Source organism: Haliaeetus leucocephalus, unplaced genomic scaffold, assembly GCF_000737465.1.
Source record: "Haliaeetus leucocephalus isolate CR32 unplaced genomic scaffold, Haliaeetus_leucocephalus-4.0 Scaffold306, whole genome shotgun sequence".
In the NCBI taxonomy this organism is placed as follows: domain Eukaryota; kingdom Metazoa; phylum Chordata; class Aves; order Accipitriformes; family Accipitridae; genus Haliaeetus; species Haliaeetus leucocephalus.
In genome coordinates this window covers 1,234,474-1,255,127 of record NW_010972742.1, presented here as the reverse complement: position 1 = coordinate 1,255,127, position 20,654 = coordinate 1,234,474, and the positions used below count along the sequence as shown (strand labels likewise).

At 47.9% G+C, this 20,654-nt stretch overlaps 1 protein-coding gene across 3 annotated transcripts in view; it reads left to right on the top strand.

Annotated features, from left to right (window-relative positions):
- The window catches only part of LOC104833824 (carboxyl-terminal PDZ ligand of neuronal nitric oxide synthase protein-like), a 37,068-nt gene that overhangs the window by 250 nt on the left and 16,164 nt on the right, over positions 1-20,654 (top strand). For 2 of the 3 annotated variants that reach the window (XM_010570753.1, XM_010570750.1), the window contains exon 2: positions 3,985-4,056. In XM_010570753.1, coding sequence (XP_010569055.1) covers positions 3,985-4,056 — 72 coding nt within the window. Of the gene's footprint in view, positions 1-3,237; positions 3,315-3,984; positions 4,057-20,654 lie in introns of those variants that run through there. The other variant, XM_010570751.1, reaches the window with a different exon arrangement.

Genomic DNA, 20,654 nt, shown 5'->3' with positions numbered 1-20,654 from the left:
CCCCGCCGGCTTTCAGAGCCCCGAGCCCCTTCCAGGCTCCGGGGGGGGCCTTTGGCAGAAGCCGAGGTTTCCCCGGGCAGGTTCCCCCCCCCCCCCCCAACGCTGGGCCCTCTTTGCCCTCGCCTGTTGCAGACCAGTGCAGACCAGCCGCCACCAGTGGGGCATGTGCTGGGCACGGGGCGACGGCACCGCAGGCTCGAGGCCGGGGCTCGCCGTGCCCCCTCCAGCCCCGACCACGGTGTGTTTCTTCAGCTCGGGAGGTGTCCCTAGCCCACGCAACTGTGGGCCAGATCTAAAGAGAGTCTAAAGAAAACACCAAAAAAAAAACCCCAATGATGAAAGCCTTGCGTTTACTTGTCACGATCAAACAGGTTCTTGCTCTTTTCCTAGTATTTTTTTTCAGCTGTTTAATCCCCAGAAGCTGCCTTGTGCGCTTCATTCGAGAACTGATCTGGAAAGACCCCTCTTGCCAGCGCCATGGATACTGCCTGCGCCAGGCGCGCGTCCTTGCTCGATCTGGTGCCCGTCCTGTCCCCCATGGGGCAGGACCCCGTTCCTGCCGCAGTGAGGTAACAGCTCTGTATTCCCCTGGAAACCAGCAGACTGTTATGTGCCGCTTAAAACCTCATTCCATCTGACCTGTTCCCTGCATGAACAGCTGGGCAGGCACGGTCTTCGTTTAAATGCATGCAGTCTTCAGGTATCAGAAAGAAATACTGATATTGTCAGAAATTTCGTATTGATCGTGAAGAACAGTCTGGCAGCACACCATCGCTCTGGGAGAGTGACTCCATTGGAATTGACATTCTGTAGACAGCATGGGGAAAGGGTTTATAATTCAGCTGACAAGAAGAATTGCATTTTGCTGGAGCAACTCTAGGGTTCCCTTCCCTTCTTTGCAGGTGGCCTAACACAGATTAGAAATGGAATTCACGCCCGCTGTCTCCTGAGCTGGGAAGAAGGGGCATATATATTCAAATAAAGCTTTGAGATGCGGATTTTGTGCATTTTGGTTTTCCTGCTAAAAGAGCTGTAAGATTTAAGCAGGATATAGGATGGATCTGAATAGACAATTAATCATGTATTTTAAAAACCTCCCTCTTCCATAGCGGAGAAAACCAATTAATCTTTGATTCTTCTTTTAAATTAACATTTGCTATGCCACAGACTGTGCTGAAGAGAAGAAAAATCCTTATTTTGATTTTTAAAAGATGTGAAGCAACTGTACCTTTAACTGAGTGAAACAGGCTTCTTCAGATTGACAGCTTCAGGCATCCAGAGCTATTCAGAGAGTGGATAACACACTGTTAAGATGTGTGGGTCTGAGATGGGGTTTGCATTACCTTAGTAACGTGCTTGCTTGGTTCTCCTCTAAAGTCTGTCTCTTCCAATTAAGACGCTCATTGTGGGCACATCAGTCAGCTGCAACTCTGACAATGACAAGGCTGTAACAGGCTGCCAGGTGTCTCACACCAGGCAATCTTACTGACCACATTTAGTCTCTAATCTCCACATACCAAACTGTCTTTCTTGCCCTATAATCTTCAGGGACAAATTTCAGGAGGTCAATACTGGGAGCTGCTTGTGGAAAGGTGGCTGTTTGTGCAGAGCGTCCTGAGCTGGCAGGGCTCTGCATGGGAACGCGAATACCCAAACTGCAGCAAGGCCAAAGCAGGGAGACTGGGAGAATCTCTTCTGGCTCAGCAGTCACCAGCTCTCCTCTTGCCCCCACCTATTAATTTATCTTTGGTACCATGGCCTATTCCCCACTGCAGCTCTGCTGTTCACAGACAAAAGGCCAGCTGGCTGCACTGAATTAATCTGGATTACCTGTGACTGTACTGACAGCCACCACAGAGCAGGGAAGGAGATGCCTGCAAACCAAAGAGACCACAGATCTGGAGCGATACAGATATGCCCTCGCCGCCAGGGCAGAAGGAAATCCTAGCTCTGTCACTCCCTTCCCTGCTGCCCTCAAGCTCTCATGGTCTGAGCGGTTTGACTCTCCTGTGGTTTACCAAAGGCTATAGCTGAACTTAACTGCTTTTAAAAATGCCATTTTGCAAAGGCATTTACAGAAGCATCAGAAAAGCCAGATGACCTTTCAGATTGCTTGCAGTGTTTATTTCAAGGCAGGTGAAAGAGCAGTAAATACTGAGCCAGGAGAACTCATCTCTGAAAGCCCTATTAAGTAGAAGTTTTTCAAGATAAAACACATTGCAAGCTGCAAGCATTACAGTAGAGAAATAAAACCAGAACTATGTCAGTAATGGCAATAGCTATGGGGCTGCTCTTGGGGAAGTATTTTGTCTCTGTTTGTATGTATATTATCACCCTGAATGTTTGCAGGACCTCCTGATTAGCTGCCCCTTCTCCTCCCCTCTACAGGGGAACAACTTTCAAAAAAAAAAAAAAAACCCAAAACCCCCCCCACAACAACAACAAAAAAACTCAACCCCAAACCCACAACTTGAAACCACCCACTCTAAAAACAGATGCAATTCATGAACCAAATGCTCTTGAGAGGGTGACTAAGCTTTGTAAACTGCCCTCTGCCCCACCACCCCAACCTGCCCGTGACAACCATGCAGAGATGGGCTGTGTTACACTGAGGGAGCTGACAGACCCTGCTGGGAACCTGCCAGCGCTGAGTCCGGCACCCTGCCCTCAGCTGCCTGAGCCACAGCCGCAGGTCCGCACCCAGCACCAGCCCATGCTGGCAGGATACTGGCATTTCTCATCAGGCTGCTCACCCTCTCACTCAGATAGCATTTTTCTTGCCCTCACCAACATGCCCTTGATATGCAAGTCTTTCCTCAGAGCTGTGAGCCACACCGCTTTACAACATTAATGGCCTTTTGCTCCATATGTGAGGTGACTCTCCAGGACGCTCATGTTTTCCTCATTCCCAAGGCTGAGCTGGCAGCTTTGTGCCTCCTCCGCTTGGCAGCAGTGCGGGCAGCGCTCCTTGTGTGCATCTGTGCCACGTGTGCTCTCGCAGGTACCACCGTACTGCAGCAGCCGCCTCCTGCCAACAGGTGCACGACCAGACTCTGCTTTGGCACACAAGCGTTACAACCCAGCGCAAGGGGAGAGTACAGGCAGCGCAGGGAACAGCACACAGGAGGGAGAAACGCCAGCAGCAGGAAGCTGTCCGCCTGCAGGTCTTCCCTAACAACCCACGTAGTGTCGGCAGCACACTGCCATTGCATGCAAGAGAACAGGCAGCCGACTTGCAGAAAGCTGTAGGTGTGGTGAAGTGGTAGAGGCGGAGGTGCTGGCAACCTGCCGTCTGCCCGCGTCGCAGCCTACAGGTAAGGGGCCCTGCTGGGACTGATGCTTACGCTTAAATGCAGACACCCAGTGCCAAGGGCAGCCGCTGTCAGAGCTCAGCCAGGCAGCTTGTTTAGGACTGCAGCTCCCATAAGCATAGTTAAAAACAGCTGGTGTAGGATGCAGATTTGAGTGGGTTTACCAGGATTGTGCAGACAGCTGAGCTGGTCCACCCAAGCAGGGACAGTGGTGTCCAGAGGGAAGATGGTCCAGACTGAGAAGTTAGGCCAGAATCACGAACCTTTTCCAGGACAGCTAGTTGTTGCACATCCTGGGAACTTTCCAACTCTTATGTGCTTTTAGCTTTGAGTCTTTTAAAAGCAGGTGTAGTGAGGAAGGACAAGGGATGGACAGTCCCATTTTCAGACCCACTGGATTATGACTTAGCAACAGACATTGCCCTGCAAAGCACTGGCAAAGGCACATCCAGAATATGAATGAGGTCAGAGGCTCACACCTGACGTTAGAAATCCATGAACTTCTCCCTGACTTTGATAACGTTATCCACAACAGATACTCCTATCACGTCCTGGGTCAAGAGAGTCTAACCAAGCAGGGACTAAATTAATGAGAGATTCTGTTTGTTTTGAAGAAGACTACACCATTAACTTGTGTATTACTTCACAGATATTTCACTGTTCTGTCTTTCAGTACATCGGTAGCTTGGATGTACCCAGACCCAACAGCCGTGTGGAGATTGTGGCAGCCATGAGAAGGATTCGGGTAAGTTCAAAAGAGCTGAACCCCACATGGAATAAAAGGTTAAGTTCACTGGAGTGACTTGGTTGCAGTGTGCTGTTCTGCATTCCTTCCCACCTTTCCTATCTGGAGCTCAAATCTCAGCACAATCAGGATTCTAACAAGCTTCTCGAGAAATTCCCAAGGTATATTAGGATAGACCCTTCCCCTGCTCTTTGCAAAGGGATCGGTTAGCAAAACTCAAACGTAAAACCCTAGTCTCCGCTGAGCAGGTATGGGGATTCTCCTTGAACCTAAGAGATTTATTTAGGCTGTTCAGGTTTTTGTGTGTGTGAAAAATGAGATGTACACCATCTGCTCCACAAAAGCACTCAAATTCATTGACAGGTCTAAATATATTATGTTATTATATATTGAAATATCAGCGGCCTGGCAGATGTTATGGGTGTAAATCCCATCAGACTAGACTTTGTGGATTCTGCTGCTCATGGAATAATTTGCTGCGTTCCCCCATCCTCCAATACAGTTTTACAGTTCCTGTTTCCCATCAAGTCTGTGCTCCTCCTCTTGTAGCCCTTTATTCTTCAGAACAGCCTGTGAATGGTCACCAGATGTAGCTACAATTATCTGGGTGGCTAGCTTCAGTGGCAGTGGTGGCAGTTCAAGTGTATCTACCCAAAAAGTGCAGGTGGTGTACCTGGCTGAAGTTTTGCAGGGGTCTTAATTCTGACACAGTTCATATGTCTCACATCAGCTGAAGCAGGTTTGAGAATCTTCCATTTGAAGCTTTGAAGGGATTATCCTATTTCCCCCCCTCCCCCACAGTGTTTAACCATCTAATTTTCATTTAGAATAGCGCTTTTTAAACTTAGCCTGTAACTGGCTGGGGAGCTGATGTATTCATCTCCAGCCAAGCTCAGAAATGACATTCCCCTGCCTTTGCCTGCTCAGACTATTAGCACAGCTCTCGCTCAGAACACAGTGCAGCAGCAATCTAAATTGCCTGGTTATTTATGGAACAGGTGAATATCTATAGGAAGCAAAGGCAATAGGTGAGGACTACTGGGGCAATTTAGATGCTGGAGTAACTATTGGTAATTTTTTATCTGAATCAATATTTAGCATCAGATTTGACACTGCACTTCTGCTGATGTTTGACTAGATAACACCCTTCTAAGAAAAAGCAGACAGTATTTTAATATCAGTTTCTAGAAAGTGTTATGTTCTGTTTTCACACCTGCAATTGCCACGATGGTATCTAGCTCAGAGTCTTGGCGGTGCAATAGCATGCTTGAGTGCTACATGAAGCACGTAAGAAGCCACTCTGCATTCGTGGATGCAATCAGTTAATCTTATCGCACAATATTTTTAAAGTAGGCATCCTGTATTCTATACTGGGTTTTTAATCTTGGAAGCCCTTTCCAAAAAGGGAGGGCTTCCCTTTTCATGTGCATATTGTACAGCAGGATCTTATTCAGACACTTCCTGGCTGCTGAGCGGAAGATGCTCCTCTATTGAAGATAGTTAATTGGCACTGATCCTTAATTAGAGCATAAAGAATGAACTGGGAGGTCTTTGAAGAGAATTCTAGTGCATAGAGTACACAACCTAGGAACTGAGGGAAGATGGGGGTTATTTATGTAGCGTTCATTTGCATGCAGAGGCCTTGTCTATACTAGAGTTTTTTCCCATGGACTCTCAGCAGCACCAGTTGCAACTGGGAGGAAACACTGGAAGAAGCTATTGGTGGAAACTAGTATTTTGCTACCATCTTATTGTGAGTGGTAGTGCCTGTTTGCACTGCAAGAGTGAGAAAGGTCCTGCAGCCTTGCCAAGTGCTGGCAGGGGCACGTTGTGCTGAAGCTTTCATCCTTTGTGCACTCCAGTGTTCCACTGGAATTCTCTACTGGAGCGGAAGAGAAAAGTCGCACAGTACAAGCCCCAGCACAACATTTCCTATGCTGCTCCCTATGCCCTGCGACATGGGAGGAGGCAGCATGAGCCATCACTGGAGCAGTCAGTGATGGAGCCAGCTGAGCACAGGGGCAGCCCATGGCACAGGCAGGCTGTTACTCATTGCTTCTGCCACTCCAGAAGGGGACCAGGGAGGATGAGGAGTCACAGCTCTGTATTTTCCAGGCTGTGTCAGAGCTGGTTACTCTAGTTATTCATTAGTAAATTGATCCAAGCTCTGAAACTGCCTTCCTACTACTATGGCTGATTCTGGTCTCCAGTCTGTGATTAAAAGCGCTTACCCCAGGGAAAAAACCCTTGAGCTATCTAGCACTCAAAGTTGTCCTTGGAGTGTGGGGAAAGAGAGAGGGTGGTAAGAAAAGTAGCAACTCCAGTTGCTACGTCTACTCTTTGGCACTTTACTGTCCCATGTTTTGTACTGGGCTCTTTTGCCAGTTGCATATGAATTATGCCAGGGAACCTGGGAGGAGTTCAGTGGTATTCTCCATGCATTAGCAGAGCAGTCTGCTGGCAGACTTCAGGACATGCAGAGCACACAGGCTGTAGGACATTACTCCCAGAGAGCTTCAAATGACACGTTCTAACATTAGTGTGCTGAAATCGCGATCTGCTCTTTTACAGTAAGTATTTAAGATGCACTCTCATAGTAAAGCTTAAATCCATATTCTGACCGAATGGATGCTTGTAGAATTGCTAGCAATACTCCATTAGTCACACATTAGATTCCCATTTCATAACAGACTGGAAAACCTTGTCTCATCATGTTCTATGCTTCCACTGGAGGGAATGCAAATGCAATAGGTAGAACAGGGAAGCTGCTGTTCTTAGCTTCCCATTATGCAGAGCTAGACAACTTTTTAAGTTTGCTAATCCTCCCGGTGGATTATTAGCTGTGTACAGCTGCCATGTTATTATATGATTGTCAGAGTTCAAACTAATCCCTCTACCTCCTCTTACCCTGGCAGGGGAGGTGATGAAATTTGCTACTTGAAAAGTACACTGTGCTCTGACAGGCAAGTCAAGTTGCTGTTTATGAGAGTCCAATTCATTGTGCAGGTCCAAGCACCCAGTGCAGGTAGCGTTCCTCCACCTCCCAGGGAGAAGCAGCATGCCGCATCTGCTGTCTCCTGCTGCCCGAGGCCATCCAGGTCTGGGTGTCTGGCAGCACCCACTCAACATCCCACATTCAGAGTCAGCATTCTGGTGGAGTTGGCTTTTTGCTGAAGTGGATTCATCTGCAGATATTTGAGCCTTCTCAGCACTCTAGGGAGCTTATGTGCCATACAAGATTTTTCTTTCTGCAGAAGTCAAGTGGCAGCTAATGTGAAGAATGTGAAAGTCTTTCTCGAGGGCCCAAACAGCTCCCCAGTTCAGCAGGGTCACCTTTCCCTAGACACAATACCCCTGGCTGCCTCTTAGTGAACAACTAAATAGCCAAGTTCTCCCCTTAGCTCTCACAGAAGTTAAGAGAAAAGATGTTGTGGAGCCCATGCAACACTGAAACAGTAACAGGAAAGCTTTGCTAAAGATGCTTATGGGTACAGGCCTAGGGGTAAAGATGGGTTTTGTAAAACACAAAACATTTCCTTGAAGCTCCTGAGGTTGCTTGGGAAATCTTGCTGTGGGAGACCAGGGAATGGATGGCTAAATGTGAAAGGTTAACATCACATGTCCTGCATCTGTTCCCCAGCTTCCACGGAGCTAGCACTGACCAGAGGAGAAACAGTCAGCTGTTACCTTCCTAGAACAACACTACCCAGCACTTCACAGCCAGTCAAGTAGCCCTAGTGAAATGCAGCTATTTTGAGCGGTGAGTTGTACAAGGACATGGTAGGACTAAGTGTCAAAGCCTGTCATCCCCACAGACAGCCTGCTGCCACCAATTCCCAAAGTCACTCCATTTAATTACCTTTAAGGCACATAATCAGTTTCCTTGGAATTTGCACTTAAGATTCTACGAAGCCTAGAAATTTCAAGTCTGTTTAGAAGGTCTAGCTTGGACCTAAGCAGGTATTAATACTCAGAAATGAGCCAGATGTTGGATTATTTAATCATTTCACAAGGGAACAGCCAACTGGTGCTGTGCCCATCCAAGCACCAGGATGAACAAACAAGGAGGAGGCAGGCATCCAGACTAATGTGTTTCTCCTGTTACCTCCACATTTCTTAGGCTTAATTAAATTGAGAAGTCTTTTTCCCAGAGGCCAGTGTGCCAGAGAAGCAGAAACATTTATAAACCTTGACACAGGATACATCAGAAATGCCCAGGTTCTCCTTAGCATGACAACTGGGTTCTCACTTCAGCCTCTGACTTAATCCTGACCATTCTTGCTGCATCTGTGCTCTTAAGCAGAGCCTCAACGCTTTGCAATTTCTCCACATGGTATTCTAGTGAGGAAGTGCAATCTAGCTACACCGTAAGTCATATTGACTGCCAAATATCTACTGGTAGTGTTGAAGTGTGACATGACATCCATTTAAGTCAGGATGAGTAAAAGTTACAATACTACAGTGCAACCTTGTGAAGCAGAGGCAGCAGGGACAGCCGCACAGAACCTGTCTCTCCTGCACCCCATCAGCTTCCAGTCTGATAGCTGGGCTGGCTTCATACAGCAGCTTACACTTAAAGCCATGCCAGCCTATAAATTGCAATGGTTCAGGAGCAAATATGGATGTCATTTATCTGCTCTTGCTAAAGAAGGAGGGCAACAAGGTGGACAGCTGGCAGAGGGCAGGGTGACTGCCTTCAGCCATCTCAGTTTAATTTATCACTGGGTGGCAGACTTCAGAGGTAGAGATGTTTAATAGGCTCATTCATGAGATTCTTCTAGAACACAGTTCCTTCAGTTTTCACAGGCAGACAGCCTTCTTACTACAGAAGTGCACCAAGAAAACCGCTGCATAGATTCCTCTGATATATTCTGCCTATAAGCCCTTCCTGAATTATCATGCTTGGAGCTAAGTTTTCCTGCCAGCCCTATGTTAATCTAAGCTGGAGTTCTGATCAGTACTAAAAAAAGATAGAAGCTGAACTCCCAGCTGCTGGGTTTCTTGGTTAGTCTTTGCAGCCTCTCCCACTATAATGAAGTTATTTGGTCTGCTGCATCTGAAGCCCAGACTCAAATGTGGAAGTGCAAACTGTTGGAGCACTTGCCCCAGTACAGACCTCTGTAGCTGCCTGCCAGGATCTGTTGTTGTTGGATGGGAGTTGGTTCTGCTGCAGTTCCTGGAGCACTTTCCCTTTCAGCCTCTTTGGAAGAGCATCCAAATACTCAGCTAATGATAGCCCTGGGCTGTGAAGGAAAACAATCCTAGCATCTTAAAATATTTCTGCAGTCTTCAGACTGCTGGTGTGGACCTTTCTTTAGTTCTCAGAATGCCACACACCTTCCTTTCATTTACAGGAAGATGCAGGAAAAACAGATTACAGTTCTTAACATGATTAGAGTGTAAAACACAAGCATCTCATGTGTCTGCTGCAAACTGCTAGCACACCCTGAGCCAGTTAAGGACACAGCTGATAGTACGCAGTGGGGGGGGGAAATGCTCCATGTTGGTAACCAAGTCTCATTTACTAGATGCTTTACAGACAGGAGAGCTGGGCCCTGTCAGTTCACCCAAGGCCTTTAAATAAATATTGTCTTCACATAGTGACATTCACTAGATCACATGAGGACAGTACCATAGAACATAGTCCCATGTTGCAGTCATGGGTCCAATCAACATTTATACTGACAAGCATACCAGCAGACAGCAGACATTATGAGAAGATGAGATGAGGACTTCAGAGAGACAAGCTTCCCCAAGCCTGTACATTTGTCTTCCTCCTTCTCCCCATACCAAAAGTACTATGTATTTACCCCAAAGTATGCTCCAAGAGAGCATCTTTTTCTAGGATACCTTCCCTGCTTCTCTGGAGATCCATGCAAGGATTGCTTACTGATACATATTGGAGCCTATAGCCTTCAGGAGGGAGCGGTGGTTTTAGGTATCCAAACCAAGTATACATGAGCATGTACAAACTTGCTCCAATACCTTCTGCAGAAAGTCTGGTGTCAATTTTGGCTGTTCTCCAAAGGAGAGGCCTAAGAAAGGCTCATGCAGCTTCACGGAGGCAGTACATGATCAGGCTATAGTCAACCCTCCTCAGCACAACCTACAAGTCTACTCAAAAAAACCCTGAGGAACCTGCACTAGTGACTTGGAGATCTACAGGTGATCATGGATGGCTTTCTGTCCTCTGCCTACTCACTGGATCTTTCTGTACTTCTGTCTCCCAGTCCAGCAGCCCACATACCTTTGCCTGCAACCTTAACCTGCCATCTGCTTTATTAAGGGAAGATACCAGTCAACGCAAGAAAGCTACAGGCATAGGGGAGAACAGTCTCTCAGGCAAGCAGGCTAAGAAAACTGAGATTGGCATGAGGGCATCAAGAGCAGAGGGGATGACTTGACTCAAGGCATCCTTGCCATACAGCCCTTCTCTTCCCCGGGCACCTGGTGCCCCAAGCAGGGCTGTGTCCCATTACCCAACCCACCTGCAGGACCGCTCAGCAGCAGGCACTATGGTCTCAGAAACACCAGTTACTCCCAGGGTCCCATCCATGACAGGCACCTGAGGCAGTTTAAGGTTTCTACCATGCAAGATTAAGCTAATTGGTTTTACCTTTCCAGGCCCTGGCAAAATACATCAAGTGTTTTCAGGATGGTAATTAAGTGTTAATTGCAGCTAAGTTTAGCCCTAATGCCTCATTAGTTTGTTTTCCTCTATTTGTTGCAGCTATAGCAGAGTCTCCTGCACAGGGATGGGGATCAGGCTGGGCTTCCCGGAGGCAGAGGAGTCCTGCAGCATGCTCCAAGTGTCCTATCTGAGCTCTGCCAGGAACCTTTTTACCTCCTCCTACCCAAGAGGAAGAGACCTGGGTGTAAAGACAGAGACCCTTAGACCTGAATGCTCCAATTAGCATCTAGGCAGCAGCACTGCAGGGATCTCTGGTGTGCCCAGACATGCACATTAGCCCATTTTCATGATACAGTGGATTTTGCATCCCTTCCTATTACACCTTCACTGGAACCTTCACCACCCCAGCCCCCTTAGAAGGTTCTTTGCCCTCTCCCATGCCAGTTAGTGCGTTTAACAAGGGCAGGCAGTACTGAAACTACTACTATTCAGCACCCTGCTCTCCTGAAAAGCATTTTACTGTTCCACACTGCAAACAGCACCTGAGTTTGGTTCCCATAGTCTGTTTGCTGGTCTTTAAGAAGATGACAGACCTGACAGAGATGCCCTTGGCAGGGGAAAGCACCTTACATTAGGAGATGACAGCCACATTACAGGTCTTACCTTTCTGCAGCATGAGCGCTGCCAGGATGCTGAGGAAGGAGGCGAGCTGTCTGGCAAAAATCCATTTCTCCAGGCAGAACAAGCAGCCTCAGCTCGAGAGTGGAGGGCCTCCTCTCACAACAAGGAGAATTGTAGAACCACAACCTCCCACCCCACCTCCAAGAAGGGCTTCCTACCCTGCCACTGAGTTTTATAGCCTCTCCTCTTTCCCAGTATGCCCTGCAGCCCTAATTAGCCAAAATGCCAAGTGGGACGGTATCTCCCAGACGTCCTTTGCCATGAAGGCCCAAGGAAGGGGGAAGGCTGGGTGATGCAGGTGGAGCTCCTTGGGCCTCTCTACATGTGTTCTCCTGTCCATGGTTGCCTTGGCAGGCTCAAGTGTGTTTCATGCTTATGCTGCTTCACTAGCCTTGCAGAAAACTTAATTTTCATAAACTGAAAAAATGGCTTTTAAAATGTGGAAGCTGCTTTTCTAGAAGAATTGATTCTGCCATATCTCAGACTAACCCAAGCTTGTTTTATCCAGTTTCTGCTCTTTGTATTGTTGTAACACAAAGGGAAGAAGCTCTTAATGAGATGTTTTTGCAGTGGCGTCATGCACAGTGTTTCTAGGCAGCATTGTGTGGCTGTGGAGAACTGACTACGCTCCGCTTGTACGTCTTGAGTGGGAGGAGAGGAATAAACACCTCTGAGATTACACAAGAACCCAGCCTTCTGCTCAGTGCTCAGGGATGTCTCACCGTGCCATAAAGCCACCCCACTGACTTACAATCTATCGCAGGTTTTCACCCTACTCATCTCCAACCCTAAATCACCTCTGGATTTCTTGCCACAGAATAATGATTAGTTATCTTCTGCCACTTAACTTCTGAGCTGAAATGAGTGGGGACTGGTGTAACTGAATACAGGCTACTGTAACAGAAGACAGCTTAGAGTTTTTTCAGTAGCCACATGCTATGACCTAGTTTTTGAGAAGTGACTGGTGATTATAGATGCCTCAGTTCTTGTACCCTGTTCAGAGAGTGTGCTGTGTATGATTGATAACAGATGGATGGAGGGATCAGTGAAATGTGTCATCTCTAAGCAACAGTGACCTTTTAATGCCTTCCTCAGAGTGCTGGAAACTGGATGGCTTCTCCAATGAGGGGGTGGAACTAGTGAGGCATATTAATATTGTTTTGCATAAGAGTCATGATGGATTGGAGTTTAGTTGAAGGCTAATAAAAGCAGTAGTTAAACAGATAAAAGCTAAATTTAAATGTTAGTACTAAATAGAGCAAGACAGAGCTTTTTGTCTGATGCTAAATCTTGGCAATGAGGCAGGTACCTTTTAATTGTAAAATAAAGTGGTTTTAACAGTATGATTATACTACTGAAGCATTTGATTTCACTAGCTAAAATATCCGTGTATTAGATCTCTGCAAACCTTTTATCTAGTTTGAAATAAAGCAGCTTTTTCAACAATTATGTTACTGGTTGTAGAGTATTACAGAGATGAAATATAACGGCTTTCGGATTACATTCTGGTGTAGAACAGTCTGCCACAACTCAAAGCTCCTTCTTTATTGGTGTCTAAAAAAAATGTTATTGAGATGGCAACCAGAGTAGTAGCGAGCACATTGGATTAGCTTAACAAGGAGGTGCCTTAATCTGAGTGACAACTGCATGGGCAAAAGCACAGAAAATGGGGATGCCCATGGTGTGGAATGCCTTTGCAATGCTGGTGGAGCAGACACCCTCCTTGTGCAGCTAATACAAGTGCATGTGTTGATTTCCACTAGAGCAGGTTGGCGTGTTTCAGGAACAAAACAGAACAGTCCATGAAAATACAAACACTTAAACCTGTCCCATGGGTGAAGCTATCTACATGCAGGGAAAAATAAAAAAAAGCAGCTTGTAGCTATGGTGTAACCTTGTGCTTCGATCTCAGCCTTTCTGGTTCTGAGGTTAAGAGTGTCTGCACTGGACATGGGAGGAAGGCTAGACCTAGTGCCACAACAGCAGGTGCCTTTGTAGACACTGTCTTGATTTTTTCCAATGCAAGGGCCCTTTGTACTTTATGGATTGGTGTTCTGAGGAGAGGAGACCCTGAGGGACCATGACCACAAAGCAAAATTCTGCCCAGTAAAATAAGATTTGCTAACAATAGCTTGGTTCTACATTTGCTTTTTTTCATTCTGCTTTTGCTCTGTACTAAATGAGGCCTGAAGGCAAACAGAATCGGGGCTACTTAACATAATACTTTGACAAGCTACTTTATGTTTTGACCAAATAACTCTATGATAAATCTACAGAATAAAAATCTTGAACAGGTCCCTGGAGGGAAGGATACTTTGATGAGGGAGCAGGGATTTTTCAAAGGCATTACAGAATGGTTTTCTTTCTTTTCCTGCAGCAGTGATTAGACATTCTCTAAGTGGCCTTTCCCTGGGCCAGATGGGTTGTTCGGACTAATTGGCAACTGCCTGACTGTTTTCAGGACACCTGAGTCACTTCCCCCTTCCTCCATCCTTCTGTCACTCTGCTGCTGCAGAGATACTGCCACGTGGTGGGTCTGCCAGAGGGGAGGATGCGGCCCCTTGCATTGCACAGAGCTTTGCAGGACAGGGCCCCAAATCACACTGCTGCCTGCACAGCCAGGTCCAGCATACTCCTAGGAATCCCACCAAACCCTCTGAGCTCCAGGGTTTTCTTTCTAGAAAGAAATTATTTTTGTCACAGGAGGAGAGCAGTGGGACATGTTAAGACTAGATGCAGTGTGATGGAGGACTAGGCATTTACAGGTGGCTCCAGGAGGGTGTAAGGCACACAGTTACTCTTCAGGCATGTGGATCCTTTGGTAGAACCGGCCCAAATGCTGGTGTCTGCCACCAACACCTGCTGCCTCCGAGTGCCCTGGACCTACCACAAAGCCATATGCGGTTCATGAAGCGCTAAGGTTCAGTGATCCCAAGCCATCACGGACCAGTTCAGTCCTGCTGCAGTCTGTGCTCTTGCCATTAATGATTATGGGGCCTAAACTTCCAGCCCAGGTACATTTTCTTCTTTTCGTGTTGTTGCCTCCCCAGGGCAATGCTGGTCTCCTGCTTGTCTTGCTTCCTTGCATGCAAGCCCAGGGCAGGAGAAGCTGTGAGCTGGGGCAGGGAACACTGGTTGTGGTTAATCATTGACCTGTATGCAAGCAGCGCAGGACACATTAATGTCCACAGCTTCACACCTAGCTGCTGACACCAGTGCTAGCCCAGGGACACTGGGAATGGCACTGGGGAGCAGAGCAGGCATCAGGAAAGTGGAACCGAGCATCAGCCCCGAGGGTGGCTGCCGGTCACTGCTGAGCAGGGGGACAACACCATGTCATAGCTGTATTTGCAGTGCAAACAGGGCACACCCAGGCAGGTTCCCACTCTTTGTAGCTGCTTTTGTGGCTGTCTGTAACAAGTTCTTCATCTTTACTCACCTGTCTGTGAAGTAGCTGCATACCCAGCTGAGGACCCTGGCATGCCTCCAGGAGACCTGGGCACGTACACTGTCCAGCACCACAAGCCTGCAAACGACTGACAAACAAATCATCCAGCAGACTCTTGTTCAAGAGCCAGAAAGCCCAGCCCAGGCTGCTTGCCTCTGCTTGGCACTTGGCTGTGATGCTGTGGTACAGTTTTGATGACAAGACCTCTGTAACAATAAATACTGATACCATAAAACCCTCTTTATCCATAATTCCCACTATCTAAACCCAGGCTGTTTATCTCATCATGATTCACTAACCTCAGTAGCTCCCCTGAGGCTAACAGAGTCCTTGAACTGCTTAATATTCTGGAGTTTGGAAATGACACCATTAGTGTTCAGTTTTCTTTCTCTTATAGTAACAGTCTTGCTTCCAAATTTGAGTAAGATTTTATGGACAATTTGAGGAGAACCCAGAGACCTTCCTTTAGATTTAGGGATTGCCACAGAGAAGAGTTACCACAGTCTACTGGCAATTTTATTAGCATTCAATAATTTCTAACTAAGGACCATTTGGCGAGAAGCAGCATGCCAGCCATGCTGTGCCTGGCTCTGCTCAGGTCTTCACATCTCACATCTGGGCAATACCTGGGTGCGACTGATGCCTGCCCAGGGACAGCCTGGCAGGAGAGGGGTGTGATTGTTTAAGTGAGCTAAATCACTCATTCCTGACAAGGGGTGAGCTGCCTTCTGTCTTCCAGAAATGCACACACTACAAGAGCTCTTGAGCAGATTTCAAAAGACATTTGTGCCCTGCGTGTTGCTTAGAACAACCAACATTCCTTCTGAAGTCAATAGGAATTAGGAATTGTGTGCTTTAGAAAATCCCTCTTAATAGCTGCATCTAAACATCGGACCTGACTCTGCAGATTTCACTAAGGAGGCAGGATCTTTCAGTACTGCACGCCAAGTCTTTACTTATAGATCTTACACACACAGTCCCTGTGGCCCTTCAGTGACTGACCCCCTCCAAGCTCAATGGCCTGTTCCTGGCTGGAATTGCTGTACTGTTGGTGCTCTCCAATGCAGACACATCCTTTCTGTGCAGCTCTTGGAGTCCGACTATAAGTCACTGGGCTTTCTGTAAGAAATGTTTTCTCAAGTGGAACTGTTGCAGATCGATCATATTAACAGCTACACAGAAAAAGTCCCCTTGCCTGGGAATAAAGCAGATTTTCAGTCCCTGACTCAGACCAGTACCTAGAAAGGCTGTTCATGAAAGTTGCTGGCATTGAGAAGGAGAAAGGTTCAGCTGCACCCGGGGCTTGAGCTAACAAAGAGCTCTCTGCCATGAAAGAGAACGAAGCCTGATTGCACCTAGCAAACGAGGCATGAAACCTGGTCTGCGCATAACAGCATGCTAGGCAGCTCAGCATCCCTGCCATTTTCATTCTGGTCTAGTTTGTAATCAAGTGCTGTTTCTGAATGCAAATGGAGATCAAGTCTTCATTCTGGCTTGAATTCTGCTCGCTCAAAGATAGAGGTGCCAAGTCCAGCTTCCTACCTCTGCTGTAGATATGCACAGAAAATGCTAATATCCCTAGTAGGTGGCTCAGAGAAACCACAAGACGCAGAGCTGGAGGACAGCACCCAAGATGCATATGGTGTGTGATAGCAAGTTTAGAAGCCGGGAGATGGTCCCTCCCTGCAACATTTACCAAAAGCAGGTGTTAGTCATGCAGATGTAGCTTCTCCAGATTCTCAAGAGCAAACTAGATTCCTCCTTCTCTTTTGGATAAGTATCCACCCTGGGTGGACATGCTCAGCATCACTCTCCCCTGCATCCTGAAGTCACAGAGACTTTAAGGAGGAGGCTGAAGCCAGATGGTTTCTCCTAGCTGCAGAGCAGCATGGGTGCTGGAAGTGGAGAACCACAGGAGGTCTACCAGTTTGAACACGCGGGCCTTCTCTCCTCTGCCTTCTGCATCTTAACCTCACCTGCCTGTACTGAGCCTCAGGAGCACTGATGCTTCCTCTCCATCCCCACATGCAGAGAGCATGGCTCACCCAGCCTGCCTCCCTAGATGTCCTTTTTGCTGTCCTCCTTCGCTTGGGCTACCTACACTAAAATAGCATCGTTACATAAATGCAGAGGGAAGTGTTGCATTATTTAGAGGCCTGAAATCCTGGCACCTCCCTTTGTCAGAGCCTCAGCATGGCAGCGGCGTTAGGATTTCTCCCCATCTCTGTGCTGTGCCAGTGTGAGCCCTTGCCAGAGCCCTTGTTAAGCACCCCTGAAGCCCCCACCCCACGCACTGCAGCTCCCTCCACCCGCACAGCCACACCGCGGTGGGTCCTGCCCAGCTCCCATGTCCATAGACTGCTCACGGTCTGAACGGGTGCTCTGCTCCCTGAAGAACAGCTGTCACAAACGCTCCTGTGAAGAGCGACAGAACTAAAAATTGGCTTTCACTTTTTATTCTCTCTCCAAATGAGCAATAAACAGCAGCTCCCAGAGAGACAGGGAGAGCTAAGCAGTCCTGTTAATCACCCCTGTCCCATCTCCACCTCCTGCTTCAGCGAGGGCATCAGCTCCTCTTTTCCCTCTCTGCACAGCTTAGCCGTAATACCGAGAAGCAAGGAAGGAGCATCTCCCCTGCTGCCAGGCTCATACAGCTCGCTGATGTGCCGCTGCATTAGCAGCCTGTCAGGCTCACAGGGAGGGGTGGGAAGGGACCGAATGTACAATAGGGATTTTGGAGTGAGCAGCAGAAATCCTCAGTTGCTCCCTGCTCTTTGTACGAGCAGTATCTGGTGGCCTGGCCCTTCTGGCTAGGTGCTGGGTAGCTGTCACTTAGCAGGGGACTGGCTGTAACCAGAACAACTGAATGAGTGAAGTAGAAAATGAACATCCTTGCTTTGTGGATGAGAAACCAACAGACAAAATACTCGGTTACCTTCCCACAGCCATGTAGGGGGTCCGAGGCTTTTTCATGGAGCTCTGAGCCTGCCGCAGAGTCCTGGCTCCTGCTCTTTGAGCTTTGTTGTTTGAACATTGATGAACAGGGTTTAAAAAAATTCAATCTCCTAACTTGCCTCTTGTCCTACATACCAGACTGGAGGGCAACTAGGATATGAAACATCATGTGTACAAAACCAGGACCTTCTCTGCAGGGCCTCTTGACACTGATGTTTATAGGGAAATACAGAATTACTTGAAGGTATCACAGTGTATAATTGCTGTTTCACTTCTGAGGGTTATTTCAGGTGAATCTGACCTGCTTCTAATGAAATTAGCACTTTTTATCTGCAATAACCTAGCAGCTCTTTGAGGTAGGGACCATTTTCATGCTCATGTGCATTCAGTGCCTGGTACATGAGACTCCATTGGGGTGGGGTCCCAAGACACTACTTCATTACTGAAACTAATTAATCATCCAAAGCACTGCGGACGGAAAAGGTAATTTGTTTTCTCCTGCAAAGTGAATAGAGGTAGGAAGGAAAATAAAACCCAGCTTCCCTGGGAGCTGTGGTTGGCCTGCCCTGTCAAGACAAGGACTGAAGGGCTGTGTGTGAGAAAGCTCCCTATTAAACCTGTGGACAGCAGGGGGTTCCTGGAAGTGACAGTCACACAATGGTGCTTTTGTCAGAGAGGCACCAAAGGCCAGATGATGTCACCTTGCGCTGGGCTGCGAGGCTGCTTGTGCCTCTTGGGATGGAGCTCAGCGGTATTGCAGTATCTCTTTAACAGGGAGGAGGCCATGAAAAGGCTGCTTTTATCCCACCCTTTTTTAAAATCAGGCAAAGAAGCTTTGTTCCAGAACAGTCTGCCTGTTTTCAGAGGTGGACAATACTAATTAAAGAGCCACTGCCAGGGCTGGTCTCCCCACCAGCTTCCATCACCTGCAACAGTTCTGCTTTCCCCCATGGGTGTAATTCGGACCACTCTGCTCCGCACCCTTCTGACTGGCTCAGAGGAACATCTAAAATCTAGCCATGTCCTTTGCCATCACCGCCTCACCTTTAGGTGGAAAGGTCAAGCTATCCTTAAAGGCTGCCTGAGACTCCAACAGTGTGAGACCTCCCAAAGATAAGATCTGTTGAAGATGGGAAGAAGGGGGATGAAGAGGAAGGCCTGTATGGACATACTCATCTGAATGCTTTGCAGGGCCTCAGAAAGCAGGATTCTCTCGGAAGGCAAAGGAGACCTGGATAAAAGGTGGCTCTTTGCCCTGCCTCCCCCGTGTCTGACCAACCTCCAGCTGCTGCAGCCAGAGGCAGCATCCTCACATCCCCCTGCCTGCAGGTCAGGCAGCACCACTGGCCGCCCTTCCAGCCCCTAGCAGCTTCTTTCCCGAACAAAGGGGTGGGAGAAGGTTCTTCAAGGTTTAATGACCAAACTGAAGTACAACCCACAGCAACCCCCTCTCTGTTGGCAGTTAGGGCAGCCCTCCTAGAAATCCGTGTTTCTCAGGCCATCTGGTACCACTGATGGATCCCAGCCCTCTCGAGCAGGGGGCATCAGGCAGATCCTTACCTGCTCTGTGCACCTTGCTGCAGAGGAGCAGACCTCAGTTCCTACTGATGTAAGTGGATGCCTGCTTGCATTTCTCCATCCTCACACTAAGGAGCAGTTTAGGGTTTCTCTCCAAATCCATCTATGCTGTAAATAGGCTCTCAAAGTCAGAGAGCGTGGCTCAAGACTACAGGGTCCTGAGCAGCTCTGGAGGCTATTGCTGGGTGGTCATGGGGACTGCAGCCCCACTGGGGATCATGAGTTCATACATGCCATGCAGTGGCAGTGCGTAATCCTCACTGAGTGGGTGCTGGAAAATCCCAGTTTCAGCTCTCTGCTCTGCTTTGACTTGCCAGGTGAACTCTTGATGAATAAGCCAGCCTCAGCTGCCCATGTTGGGACTCTGGCTAATGTCTGCCCACCTCAGAAAAAAAGCTACAGCTCAGGATTCACATCCGTGAAAATTTGAAGCATGTAAAGCTCTCTTCAGGAAAGGTCTTCAGATTAGTCAGCTCCCAGCGCGGCTGGTTTTGAATATTTATGAAAGCAGAAAGTTGACAGGTATGTTTTGCTGAGCCGTACAGCTCCTTTCCTGAAAGGAACAGTTTTCCCTAAACAGTGCTTGGAGGCTTGTTTACCTCAGTCTCTCCATGAGCCCTCACTCCACCAAGGTGACAGGCAGGAAAACTCTGGAATGATACCAGGCAGGGTGTCTGCAAGGGGTCACAGAGGGCACACAAGCTGTTTGGGCTGAAGCAACCTGTCAGTGCTTTATTTCAATACAATCAGAGCTCTAAAGCTGTTCTGGGGAAGGAATGTCCAGAGAGTCTGGATCCACAGGTTGCTCTTCCATTATCCACAAACTGCTTCCCTGCGGCTTCCAAAACCCTGACAGGAGAGTGGCACCTGGTACTGCTTCCTAAGGGATTATTTTTTTCCTCTTAGACCCTAAGCACTGTTGTAGCTTCACTCACACACATCACTCCAGAGCATCTCCAAAGCCAAAGCAGGAGTTAGCAGGAGGCAGCCTGGGCAGGCATGCCCAGCATTCCTGGTGTTGCCTTTTCCAGAAACCTCCCCTAAAGACAGACAGAAAACACCTGCATCTCTGCAGAGAGGTGAAGCACAGCCAGACCCAGGACAAAGAGGACTGGGCCAAGCTTGCATGCCCTTTTCCATTTAGAGGCAACTTTCAAGAAGCTACTTTGGAGCTGCAGTTGAGAGCTAAACCAAGAACTGGCCTAAACACAGCTGAAGTACCCTTATGCTGGCTGAGGGCTTGTGGGGCACATGTCCAAGAAGACCTGCAGATTAGACCAATTAAGATAGTGCTGACAGTGCCAA